The sequence below is a fragment of the Falco punctatus genome (genome assembly GCF_963210335.1).
Source record: "Falco punctatus genome assembly, chromosome: 5".
Taxonomy (NCBI): Eukaryota; Metazoa; Chordata; class Aves; order Falconiformes; family Falconidae; genus Falco; species Falco punctatus.
In genome coordinates this window covers 83,659,952-83,674,492 of record NC_137584.1, presented here as the reverse complement: position 1 = coordinate 83,674,492, position 14,541 = coordinate 83,659,952, and the positions used below count along the sequence as shown (strand labels likewise).

The 14,541-nt window shown below is 36.3% G+C and overlaps 1 protein-coding gene across 2 annotated transcripts in view; it reads right to left on the bottom strand.

Moving 5' to 3' along the window:
* Positions 1 to 14,541, bottom strand: part of RYR2 (ryanodine receptor 2) — a 455,638-nt gene that overhangs the window by 172,065 nt on the left and 269,032 nt on the right. For both annotated transcript variants that reach the window (XM_080389100.1, XM_080389099.1), the window contains 4 exons: positions 10,204 to 10,412; positions 8,086 to 8,260; positions 2,295 to 2,503; positions 1,031 to 1,383 (listed from right to left, as the gene is read on the bottom strand). In XM_080389100.1, the coding sequence (XP_080245226.1) occupies positions 1,031 to 1,383; positions 2,295 to 2,503; positions 8,086 to 8,260; positions 10,204 to 10,412 (946 nt within the window). The remainder of the gene's footprint in view (positions 1 to 1,030; positions 1,384 to 2,294; positions 2,504 to 8,085; positions 8,261 to 10,203; positions 10,413 to 14,541) is intronic.

The following is a 14,541-nucleotide window of genomic DNA, read 5'->3' as shown; positions in this document are numbered from 1 at the left end:
AAAGATGAATAAAATCAAAATCTATATGAAAATTTCAGTATATTAATATATATATACACACACAGAAAGGAATTTTCCATTGATACATTATCTCTAAATGCAGGTATTTATTATGTTACACCTAAATACATAGTATTTATGACATTATTAATATATAACACTGGTTAGTTTATTACTTCCATGTAGATTAAAGAGATAAGCTCATTTTTAAAAGCACTTAAATTAATTCTGAGCTTAAACTATATATTCAAAAGTTACTTGGACACTAAACTCATGTAACTTAAAAAATTATCAGGCTGTTAAACACCTATGTCACTTTGGAATAATGTGGAACCTTAAATGACCTTTATGCATTTAACAATACCGTCTATATGTCCTGATCTATTCTGCAATCGAAATGTTTAACAAACCAAGTTTGTTAAAGAAGAGCAGAAAAGGAATGGAGATCTGCAGTAACGTTGTCTGTGTAATGGCCCGATGTTTGCATCTCCACAGCACCATCAAGTCAAGTGTTCTTCTGATTCCATAAGAAAAATTAGGAAGAATGAAAATGTCATCTAAAGGACATTCTTATGATTATTTGGTTCATTGAGTGAGATAAGAAGCTAATATACATTTCTAGGTAAGGATTATCTTCAGCTTTTTGGAAGCCATGTGAAAATACATTCCATGTCACTTTGAAGACTTCCTAGTTCTGTCAGAATGAATTTCCATGGTTTTAGAGAGCAACTCATGTAATGATCACAAAAGCCTTCACAAAACCCCAAATGATAGGTTTCTAATAGCTTGAAAAATGTTTTTTGTTTTCTCCTTAATTTTAATCTATATATTACACATGCAATTTAATCACATGAAGGTTCACTGTCTCATGTACTGTGTTATATCCAAATTTAGGACAGAATTGAGGAAAGAATCTCTGCAGACTTGACATTTTCCTATACTATTCAAGAAAGAAGGAGGGAAAAGAAAAAAAGGGGAAAAAAATAAGGGGGGTGGGGTGGCAAAGAAAGGCAAGCTATGTGCTACTAACCTTTGTTTAAGACGTGAAGGCTTTTCTTGAACATAATCTTTATGGTTGTTTAACTCTGGTTTTGTGGCATCTTTTTCTCTTTCGGTCCGGTCAGGAACTAGATGACCATGAGCAGTCTTCATTAGAACCTCAAAATCAGAATCAGCATCATAATCCTCCAAGTCATTCTTTGGGCCAAAAAGACCAGAGCCTGGTAACCCTCCTGCAGCTGATCTGGAGAACACCTCAGCACACTCAATGGGCATGCTTAATCGAAAAAACATGACGTCTGTTTTACTGTTCTGTGAACCAAAGGACTTCTGTGTGACCTTCAGGCAGGGGCAGCTGTCTATGGTGCCATCAATTCTCATCACCTGTCAAATGTAAAGACATAGTTGTTTTGAAGATGATGTTTTTTCCCTCTTGTAAATATTCAACTTGTATTTCTAGTGTAAACATCCATAACTTGCAAAATTTGCAACAGTATGTTATCAACAGTTAAATGTATTGTAATCGTGTGCTGCTGTTTTAAGAGGAAATAAATACGATGAGGAGTAGAGGTTTTTGTTGTTCTGTTGTTAAATCAAAGAAACACTCACAAAGGAATGACCTTTCCCATCATAACTGTTTGCAACAAAAATCCAACCCGCCCCAGAACAACACAAACCAGCTAATACAAATCATACATGTACATATGCAAGAACATAAATTATTTCTTAAGTACTACAGTGTGATACACATCAGCTGAATAAGATTTCTAATTACATCAATTTCAGAATGATTTCATGGTAGACTTATAAGTCTTACAACATGAATTCAGTTTCATCAAGACACACAAGTGATTAGGGCATAAATGTTGACAAAATCGGTTAATAAATAAGTATAAAAATCAAAACCAATTAGTGATGGAAAAATCACTTCACAAAGTGTGTGCACCAGAACACATGGTATCTGTTATGTAGAAATGCCCAATTTCTGGAAATTGTTTACAAAACATAGCTCTCTGCACAAGGAGCTCTTAATGAGGACATCTTGCAGAATCTGTCTCTAAGAATCTCTTGTTTACACATATAACAGATTTCATGGATAAAAAATTACTATCAACCAAATAATTACATTACTTGCAACTCCACTGAATGTAAGACAATTTTAACAGCTGTAAGGTTCATCCAGAACTGGGTCACATATCCCATTAAAAATCTTGTCTAGAAGTTCAAAAGTAGAAACATAATTCAAACATATTCATGGAAGAAGTGTCTAGAAACATTTTAATAGGATCACAAACCTCAATATGTTCATGATTTTGTGGCACTGGTAGAAACTGAGGGAGCCTTTTACTCAGCCAAATGGTGATGTCTCTGTTTGTGTTAACAGCAAAGGGTTCATACCCTTCCTGTAAGCCACAGATAGTGAAATATTTTAGAGTGCTGACATCTTTTCCAAAGTTCATTCTTCCCACTTGAGATGGGCCCAGGCTGCACACAGGTAGAAATCCTTAAAACAAGATGAAAGAACACATGGGTTGTACAACACAAACATCAGAGAACTGCTCTCTTCCATAAATCAAGTAAAAAGCATTCAGGGAAAAAAATAATCTACAAATCAAACAGTATAAATGCAAGCAGTTATCGATAGCCCATCGCCTCTTGCATGTAACCAATTACTGTAATCTCAAATATCATTAGAAAAAAAAAAAAAAGCTTTCTAATACCATGGATCTCTTTATGCAACACTCAATTTACTTCACAGAAATCTGAGAGTATTTTCAAGGAGTCTGACAATCAGCTCTCAAATATTCTCTCTGCTGAGCTGGTGGAGTGTTGCCAATTTTACTCCAAGTCTTACTACTTTTAATATTCCTCCAAAAATTCTATTAGTCATGGTACTTTGAGAGAACCTCAAAAAATACTCTAAAAGTAATAGAGTGCTTGTCCACACAGCTAGAGTAGAGAAAAAAATAACAAATATGCATCAAGTGCAAGCTGTTGGGGGAAAAAAAAAATAATTATTAATTATAAAAATTCATAACACATTGTGGCTCTGGATAATGAGAACTGACAATATGGTACTGTAGCTTGTTGAAACTTAGGGTAGTTTATTTTTGGGTTTGGGCCGGGTTTTTTGTTTTTAGTTTTGAATCGGCTTCACATTTGTATGTGCCTGCTCTCTTACTGCTTCGCTAGCACAGGGAACTCACTTGTGACTCCTTTGCACTTCTTAAAAAAACATTTGTTTTGTGGGGTTTTTTTCCTTCCCTCGGATTCAGCAGCACAGTCTAAAAACCTAGAAAAATCTTATTTTTCCTCTTCCTTTTCATCCTGACTTTGAATTTCCAAAGCTACAAACCACTTTGTAGATTCATTTGACCTAGCTATTAACAAAATGTTTTCTTTTGTACCAACAAGAAACATGAAGCTCTGTTCAATGATTCTGGTTCAAGTGAATGTACCACGTATTGAAGCACATAAGGACAAAATACAACTAGTTCCTCACTTTCCTTTATGCTGCCCAGACAAAAAAAAAGGGCAGAATATCCATTCACGTTATGTTCTTTATAGAGACAAAAGGAAATCCCAGAGCACCATCTACAGGAATGACTGCTCACCAGATAAAGTATCAGCCTTCAGTACCACCTTTTGAAGATTTTATTACAGATACACAAGATTGGTTATCATCTGTATGTGTATTAGGCATGATAAATTTAAGGACATACCCTATTTGTTTTAAGTTCAAGTCCAGATTTTTATCTTCACAGCAAGGCTCTTAAATCATTAGATGATTTAGACAACATGATTTATGTCCATTCTGCTAGTGCAAATCCAATGACAAACAATAATAAAGAATATTTTCCATCACTAAATGAAATAAAAATGTATTATACAACACATAACTAGGAAAATTATATTTGCATATATAGATATATGCTGTGATAAAGCCCAGCAGCTCAAGTAGGAAGAATTTAATGGGCTCCCTGTTCAGTGAAAGGAATCCATAAGCTGTTGCAAAAGTTTTTAAGCAAAGCCAAAAATCAAGATTTTATTTTCAATACCCTTACAAATCTCACTTCATCACTCAAAAACCATACCAGACATCAAGTAACGCATGTCCATGGACATCAAGTTGTTTGAGAATGGGTTTTCACGGGAACAGTAGTGACAGCATGAATCCTCACAATCTTAACAAAAGTGATGTAAGATTTGCTATAAACCACACAGGTATATACAGACTAAAGCATATGCTTTGTCTGTCTGAATCACCTCACCATTTAATTTCCATTTCTTATTTTCAGTTGTTTCCAGGATGCATGGCAACCATATTCAGGATCTTATGAAGTTTTGCTGTCCACAACTCAAAAAGGATATAATAGATCTGGAAATGGCCAACACAAATGAAACTGCTTTCTTATGAGCAACAATTAAAGAAATTAAGATAATAAATCTTTTTTGGAAGCTGAAGTAAGGGGGTATGATATATACCCCCATTACGAATGGCATAGAGAAAATGAACAGTAAATGATTTTTTAATGCCTTTCATAACAAAAATTATGATCAAAGAAACTGTTTGGTAGTAAGCTTCAAAACAGTGGCAGGGACTTCCTTATACACTAATAGTAACACTGTAGAATACTGTCACATAGCATCATGGATGCTAGAAGCTCACATTAATTCAAAAAGTGTTTAGAGACGTGCTTGTGGAAAGAAACAAACCAAAAAAAACAACCAAAACAAAAAACAACCCAACCAACACAAAAAACCCCAACAAACTATCAGGGCTATTTGACAGAAACATGTTTGCCTCTAAAAGCCCCTAAACCAGAAAAATCACTGGAGGCTGGGTGACTGTATCACTTTCTGCTTATCTTGTTCTGATACATATCCACAGGCATTTGCTATCCACTGCTGTTCAAAACAAAATAGTGACCTAACTAGATTTTTGGTACAAAGAAAATAGAGGAACAAAATCTTTTAAAAAAAAGTGTTCAAATACAAGGAGGTGTAAACTGATCAGTTGTGAACACGTTATATCTATATAAATATTTATCAAATTTTATATTTATATATATGAAAAATCATTTCATGTTTCTGCACAGTTCACGAAAGGAAGTAGCAAGTACAGTCCTAACCACAGAAACACGACTTCCTCTCCTCTGCTGAAATTCTGGACTGATGTGCCAACAGTATAGTTGTCATTAAGGTGCCCCAGGGCTCTTCTGTATCTGGTAAAGATATGGCATCTCATCTTATAGGGAGCATGCTGGTAAGGAAGTTAGGTGTCTTGCTATGGAATAAAAATTAACTTTCAGTACACTTCTTTGGGTATCCAGCCATTTTAGATGTGACATTTTTCAGTTCCTGTGTAGCCCTTGCATGCTGGAGGCTACGTAAAAAGGTGATTTACCCATGATCTGGCTCTTAGTCTCCAGGTGTGTAACTGGGCTAAGAAGCAAAACTTTTATTTTACCATATGAAATAGCAAAACAAGTAGGAAGACTTTAACACTACTGCCAGAAGAGCAATCCTTTAGCATTGTCTGTCATGTAGCAAAAGCATAGGACAGCAACACTTTTTGTAATGCTTCCTACTTTCATGAACACAAGCTGAACCTCCTGACCCAATTTGTCAAACACTCACTACAATCAGCTCATGCTCATAGAGATCATGAGTTGACAAAGCAAAATTTGGTTTGCACAGTGTACTTGTTTGTATCTGCAGTATGAAATTTCTCTTACACAAATGCATAATATGCAATTATGTTTTAACAATTTTACTGCTGAGATGGTATCTCACAAACAAATTAGTCTGCCATAATCCCAAGGAGCTCCTCTTGTTAGTAGTACAACCTAAGATGCAGCACAGGAGCCTTATTAGTAAGCTGGCAGAGCGCCATACTCACTTTTCACTGTTCCTAAGTAAATTAAAACTAAAGGACTGATTTATAGTCAGACTGCATCCTTCAAAGCAGGACATTGGGCTCTGATCATAAATTCTGTCTTTTTTTCTAAAGCAAAAGGTCTCTTCCTGCAGCAGCACACGGCATGCACACGATTCACTGATAGAAGTGACCTGTAGAGAGGTGTCAATACTCTTAAGCGATTTTAACAAACCCGTTTAACAAACAGAGAGCCATTAACAAAACCAAAATAAAGCCAGCCTACAAAAAAATTAAAGCTCTATAAAAGTCAGAGTTAATTTGGGTATTCCATACACCTGTTTGTATATACACACACACATATATAGATGCCTTTCCCTCACCATAAATAGTATATGAAATACCCATAATATTTACAAATAGTGACCTGGAGTTATTAAATCTGAGATCAGTAAGCAGATTCATTTGAAAATAGAATAGGAGATCTTATTTCAAAGGCAAGCTCTTTTCTACAAGCATGACACTAGAGAGCTTAACGTGAATTATAAGGACATTGTGAAAAATCTGAGAGCCTGGACACACTGACGTTAAGCCTTTTACATGGCTACCAAGGCCTTCAGGCTCCATGTCAAACCACGAACCACTTTAGCAGTTTCAGACTTAACAGAGATCTGTTTAAATCTGAACCTGCAGCTAGAAACAAGTACCGCAAAACCTACACCATGTGATTTCATCAACTTTGAAATCAAAACACTGCTCAGACAGGCTACCCTCAGAAATTCAAGGAATTCCAGTTTCTTTCAGAATCCCTCAGTCCTCAATGGGATTCTACTCCCTAATAACTGGAAAACTAATAATTTAATGGCACTAGGGTGATGTTATGCCAATACTACTAGAAGTAAGCTAATTCATGCATCTCTTTCCCTCATTGTGTTATCATCATATTTAAGGAAATCTGAAGGAAGTACAGTAACAGTCATGAGTCTAAAAAATTGGTGGCAATTATCTCATTTTAAATGAAATCAAAAATTACTCCTAATTCCTATTGCATGGCAGAAGAAGGGAGAAAAAATTCTTCTCCCAAAGCACTTCTTAAAGTACAAACTCTGAAATCCAGATAAAAGTGAAGCGGTTAAAATTCAAGCAGGGAACTGTCTAATTAATAGATATACAATTCATATTTCTCCTGGGAATAGGGATCAGTAACCCAAAAGTACCATTTGCAACCTTTACTGCTCAAAAAATTTAACTTTATCTCTCAGACACAGATGTATTATTTAACAGACATATAATATATATGATAGAGTGCATGTATCAACAACAAATGAAAAGAAAGATTAAAGCTTAATTTTTTTTTTTCACATTACCATAGTTCAGAAACGTTAGGCAGTCATCTACATTAATGTAATTTCTTATCTGTTCACATGCCTGTTCGCACACAAGTATGTAATTATTTTTGTGGTAGAAAATCAATCTAGCACCTGACACAACCTCACAATCTTTGTCATATTTACAATCTCATAAAAATATAGATGTGTGGTAAATTAAAACCTGCTTGTGGACTCAAAGCTGCACCAAGAACACTACAACAACAGGTACAAAACTCAATCTGCTGGTTTAGAATTAAGTAAAAAAAAAATTGAAAAGTAATTTTATACCAGCTGGCTTTATCCACGGTCAGATGTCATTTCTCCTCCCAGAGCTAAAACAAAACCTTAAAGCTGCCTTAAACTCTCTAACATATGTTCTCACTAATTTGACAGAAAGTTGGTAGCATTTCAGTAACTGATCTAGGTAAAATTTGATGTCTCTGCCCATAGGAGGGGGGTTGGACTAGATGATCTTCAAAGGTCCCTTCCAACCCACACCATTTTACAATTCCTTCTATGATTCTGTTATACCATACGGTAACCTGCTGCAGTGAAAATTAAATGTTTAAGGTCATGAATTTACAGTTCCAGACACATCCCTGCAAAATACTGGAAAAGTCAAAAGAAGGCTGCAAAGTTCACCACAGAAAAAGGCCTTGCCTCATCCTCACACCCAGCATGCCTCCTTTCCAAAGGCTTGATATTAATCAAATAGAGAAAACAACAAGGGGTAGTTGGGGGAGGGTGGGGGGAAGAGGTACATCACATTAAAGGGAAGCCAGAGCAAAAATTGGGCAACAACAGCAAGTTAACAGCACAATGCATTACAGTACTTACCATCACCAACCTCAAAGTCCTTGAACGCAAGTTCTGAACCTGAGTCATCAAGCAGGATTTCACCATTTAAGGTGAACATCATAGTGTGCTCATTCATGTCAACCATACATCCAACAACATCTCCTGCCAACCAAGAGCGGCCAAAATGCTCATTACCTTGATGCCACCGCTGTGCCTGAAAAGGATTTAAAAGAATTTCAAAGAGTAATAGTCACTAAGTATGTGCTCCTCTCTCCCTTAGTGGTACAACTAATACTTAGCCTCCTCAATTAAGATGGCACTAAAATTAACACTTTCACAACGTATCATTCCAAAACAATGTCTGTGAGTACTCCAAGTCGACTTTGAAAATGGAAATCCAACAATTAACTTCCTGCAAGCACCCCACACGTTAGTATTGTAAAATGTTGCTAAGTGAGCTGACAGGGAAAATTGCTCTTTCAACATTTTAGTAACAAGAAAGAGTATGCCTTATTTTTCTGCAGAAGCTCCATGAAAGACTTGTAATGAAAATAATATGCTATCAATTACAACATTAAATAGCTAGTTCACAAACTTTTTTTAAGCAGTTGTTTTTATTTAATCTAGTAGCCTTTAAATTCAATGCTTCCAAACAAGCTTTCTTGTTTCCTTAAGTGTAATTCTTAAAAATGTTGTGCACGAAATTAATTAAACTTCACATCATACCAGATGTTGGAAGTAACAGGATTTTTTGTGGATGGGACAAGCACTCTGAGCTTCCGATAGATTCCAGAGTACTTAAGGGCATGACTAATGATTTTTATGCCCTTCAAGTCAAAGACTGCAAAGGCTTTGCGTGGGGTCTTGAAATGGAATTCAAATAAATTAACATCTATTAAGAACTATTGTAACTTGCATAAAGCACTGTTAATAACAAATAGTTTCTTTTGTTTATATATTCTATCACAAGTAGATTTCTATCTTCTGTATCCATCCTGAGAATCCTATAGAACAAAGGATTCTTCTTATGTATCCTGAAGGTCAAAAACTTTTCTTAAGCCAAGGAGAGAACCCATCAAAAATCAAAGACAACAAAATAGCTTTGTGGATTGAGACCTAAAGGTCAAAACCTAAGATGCAGAAGGCAAAATACTACACAGCTATTCTAGTAAAGACACAGCACAAATCATTTAATTAAGCTAATTATTATTTTACAAAAACAACTTTTCTGTTCTTTTTTTAAGGCATCACCCAATGTAATACAAGACTGTGGAAAAAAAAATAAATTCCAACAACATAAATAAAATACATCTTGAGAGTTTGATCTGATCAGGAACAGCCAGGAAAGGAATACTGTTGATTTCTGTCACATATTGTAATAGTAATAAAGGAAATTAATTCCAACATCAGATACAAGAAACATTTTGACATGAGTCATCAGAAGCCTTAATAGCAATTATGGTTTGGATAGCAGTTGCACTTACCTTCACACTGAAATAAAAAGTTGTAATGAGTTATTTGGTATATTCTGATGAAAATCAGTAACACATAGAACAGTTTGTTTTCGTATATATTTTTACTACTAGATTTCAATCTGACATTGTCTCATGCAGAGTTAAATTTGAGCAAAAATTACTGGTTCTATCATACTTCATTTACTCTAAACTGTAAGGATTTCCATGAAAATCTAGGTATACTCCATCACACTTACATTCCTACAAAAAACTTGTATCAAAGTTGGCCTGAAATGCTTACTGTCAATAATCTTAACCATATTTATTCCCTAATAGAATAGGGAAAAGCACTTCTTACAGATAGAACAACAGAGTAAAAATTTAAAGAAATGATTCATAGTTAATTACAGCTCTGCCAATATTTTGAATCTGAGTAAGTCACTTAGATTTTCAATGCTTTATACATATTGTACAAATACTGTGAAGCTTTGAAAAAAATTACAGAAATGCCAAACCCTGCTAATTAATTTTTCAGGTGACGCTGATCTTTATTCCACCTAGGCCCTCAAGGAGAGAGAGAAATAATTTCATAAAACAGAAATGAAAGCAGAGAAGACCATTAAGTTGAGGCAACACATGGAATAAGACACAAACCTAAAAGTTTTGCAGTCACTCATACTATTACAGATAAATTTATACAAACCTTAAAGCCATCAAAAACAAAAGCTTCTTCATCTGAGCCAAGTTCCTGATCTGGCAGACAACCTGGCCTGGTCCAACCGACTCTCATGTCTCCTGCAGTAACTGCCTCAAACTCAAAGTACCACTTCCCAGCCTTCACTGCGTAGGTCTTCTCTGTACGGAAGATCCTGAATTTTTCCATTATCCCACTGCACACGTCCAGTCTCATCGCTGTAAGGTTCAAAGAATTAAAAAAAAAAACAAAGTAAAGAAAAAAAGCTCAACACAAAGTAGTGAATTCCACTACTGACAAAATGAAGGCAGTGAAAACAAAAGGCAAAGGAATCCCTTTTAGCATATGCATGTAAAGAAGAAAGTGCCTGCAGAGCAGCCTTGTGGGGAAAGCGCCCCTGCCTGTTCTGGAGAATCAGCATGTTGGTTACGTCTGAAATGACTCTGCACTAATTCATCCAGCAAGAGGAAAAATAAAAGAACTTGGAAGTCTGAGTGCAGTTACCAGGCTACGATCCTCATTGGGATCACAGAAACATGTGGGATAATTCACATAACTGGAGTATTGTGATGGATGCATACATGGTTTTTAGGGAGGAGAGGCTGGGAAGGTTAAGAGGAAGAGTTGCCCTTTATGTGAGAGAGCAGCTGGAATGCATGGAGAACTGCTTCGAGATGGTCCAGGAGACAGTTCAGAACTTATGGGTCAAGATATGCAGACAGACCAACATGGGTGCTGTAGTGGAGTACCCCAGGGGTACTGGGGTCTGCAAGAGTATTTGAACCAGTGATGGTTCACATCTTCATTTATGATCTGGATAATGAAGTAGAGTACATCCACAGCAAGTCTGCAGATAACGTAAAAATGGGAAGAGTGGCTGATGCACCAGACGGTTGTTCTGCCATTCAGAAGGACCTCAACAGGCTGGAGGAATCTTGTGAAGTTCAGCAAGGGGAAATTCAGTTCTGCACCTGAAGAGGAATAACCCCCAGCAACAGAATACAACGGAGGCTGAGCAGCTGGAAAGCAGCTCAGCAGAGAAGGACCTGAGGGTCCTCATAGACAAGTGGAACAGAAATCAGTAATGCAGCCTTACATCAAAGAATGACAGAAGTATTCTGGACTGCATTAAGAAACGGCCTTGACAGCAGGTCCAGGGAGGTGATCCTTCACCTCTACTTGGTAGAGGCCCCATCTGGAGTGCTGGGTCCAGTTCTGGGCTCCCCACTGCAACACAGACACCGATGTACTGGAACAAGTACAGAACAGGGCCATAGAGATGAGTAAGGGGCTGTAGCATCTTTCTTAGGAGGAGATGCAGAGAAAGCTGAGACTGATCCGCCCAGAGAAGAGAAGGCTCAGAGGGGATTCTCGCTTCTGGTGGGATGGAATGAAGAGGAGGGAGCCAGACTCTTCTCCATGGTGCCCAGTGACAGGAAAAGAGGCAACGCACGCAAGTTAAAAACATTAAATTCTATCTGAACAGAAGAAAAAACTTTTTACTGTGAGGGTGGTCCAATACTGCAACAAGTTGCCAGACAACTTGTGGAGACTCAATCTTCCATTAAAACCCATCTAGACAACCTGTTTTAGGTGACCCTGCTTGACCAGATGATCTCAAGTGGTCCCTCCCAACCTCAACAATTCTGTGATTCTGTGACCTGGGCTCTCAGCTGTTTTAAACAAAACAAAACGACCAAACATACAAAACCCAGCAAAACACAGGCCAAATAATTGCCACAGAAAACAAATGTCTGTCTTTGAGACAAGACTCCTCAACTGAAACAACTTCTTTACTTAGAGACTGTGATCAATTCGCCTAATCTCTTTACCTTCTAAAAGTCAATTTAAGTATGTCATTACTATAAAAATTATTACTATATTTCTTATTTACTATAATAAATGATAGAAGGAAGGTTGCAATTTAGTTGTTTTTTTCTTCAGAAGCAATGGAAAATGGAGGATAAAAATCATAAAAGGAAGCCTTGCATGAAACTTTAACAACAAAAATCCCGAAGTAATTATACTCTTGCTTCAGGAAAAAAAAATAAATTAACTTCTGTCAAGATAAAGGGCAGCAAGTCTAGAAAGAATAAAGATGCCCTTAAAAACGGCACAGAAGTGTTAAAGGCAATTCCTGTTCAAGGGAAGGCAGGTTACTGTTAGAACAAAGGAAAACCTAGCCACAGCCAAGGTAGTACTTAGAAAATATTATTTAACTAGTGAAATATCAAGATGTCAAGTTTGAATTGTGTTGACTCTTTTTTTCCTCTTTCAAACTGTTGAAGAGAGAGTCAGATGACTACAAGATTTCCTAGTGCCTCAAAAACTACCACTTCTCACTTCAAAGTTAATGTTTGTCAATTGTCAAGCTGAGATGAAGAAAAAGAGCTTCTTCACATTTCTTGTCTAGTGCAATAGAGCACAAAATAAATTAACAGCTGTGTGAAAATATAAGCTTTCACTGACACTGATTCATTTGATTAGATATCTGTGACATGATCACACATGCTTATCATACCTTACTATGTTTCATTCCAAAATTCTCTTAATTGCAAGTGATTCATAACAAGCTAGTTTAAGAGTGTTTAAGTCAAAATCCACTTTTTTTTTCAGGTAATTATAAGTATTTTTTCTCCAAGACTAAAATGGGTACGTGATGAGTTACAAAGGAGGCTAAAGTTAAACTTTGACATATTCAAATTATTCCTTCTATATGTATTCACTGCTTCTTTTACTCTATGAAAGAATAATGGCATAAAAAATACTGAAGAAATGCAACTGCATTGTTAGTGGGCTGCTTCAGAGAAAGAGAAGAAAAGAAACCTCGAGGGAAGGGTAAAACTGTAAACATGTTATTCTGTCTGCTCCATAACAGCAGTAGAAACAAGCTTAGTTTATGCCTCACATTTCTGCTTTATAACATTTTTGGAATGTATAAGCAAGGATTTTTTAAAAGGAGAAAAAATATGCTGGTACATGTACTGCTTTGAGACATAAAATAAATAAAAACTATTTTCTCTTTTTTCCTTGAAAACTAACAAGTAATGACGTTTTGGACTTGGATCTCTAAGCTCTGATCCAACTCTCCATCTGTACATCCCAGGTGTCTTGTGGGTCATTCCTTTGCTCCCACATCCACTCTTTTCCTGTGTTATCCCACCATCCATTACAGATCAATCTGTTCCAATAGGAATGCACTTTCATTTTACTATTCACAAAAACACGAATCTCACACTCACCTACTTCTCCAATTTTCTTCTCTCCCTCACCACACTGAACATACTGTCTTGAAAAAATGCTTTTATTGATTCATCTAGAGCTATGTAGTATCCACCTACTACCTATGGAAAGTGTTCTCAAAAATTGCCTAAGAACATTTATTTATGAATATTACTTGAATACCACTACTCATTAGCCTACGTGGTGCCCTGGACACGGCCATTCCTAACATTCTTTTAAGCATTTCTAATCTTATCTTCTTTCTGCTCTCTTTCAATATTTTATATCAGTATATAGTGAGATTTCCCTCTCTGAGCTGCCATTCACTACTCTACACATTTTTGTTATGTAGTACCTTCTGCTAAAATAACTACAAACTTGTACAGTGAGTACCTACAAACTTCCCTCACTGATCCTTACTTATTACACAGTCCTAGTCTGTTCCTGACCCCTCTTTCCAAGACCTATCAATTCAAATCATAAGGTAGCCTGAAATGACAAAAATGACACTTTAAAAAGATGAATATTTCACAAAGCCCATGAAGAAATGCTGAATCAAACCCCTGATCTTTCTTCCTTAAGTTTTCTCAACTACCCTATTCTCTGATATTTTATAAAGTTTTCTTTCCATTAATCAAATCACACAATTCGGGGATCTCTCTTTTTCTCAGATAAGGAAAGAGAATGCCTAAAGAATTCTGGATCTTTTTTCCACAAATTTGTAAGGTATTAAAGACTGTGTAGCCTTTGAAAAGTCACTATTCCAATCAGAACACCATAATTCCTCCTCTTCATGAGTCTGTTATAAACTCAAATACGTCTGAACCTACTTCTGTGTTTGTTAGACCATATTAAAGAACCTCCTCCTTCCTCTTCTATTTTCTCAGCCACAACAAAGTCCACACGTTTCCAGTATTATCTTGAATAGCCTATATAATCACATGCCTCAGAGCTCACGATCACTTTTCATGCCACAAAATGCCTGACTTCAGTTGGGTCAGACTCATTAAGCTTCCGATAAGCAACTCTGAACTCTCTGCCACATAATTCTTTATCAGCAAGATTTTCTCTTTGACAGTCTGCATAATTAATGCCTTGTAAACACTTTTGAAGACCCTCAGCACC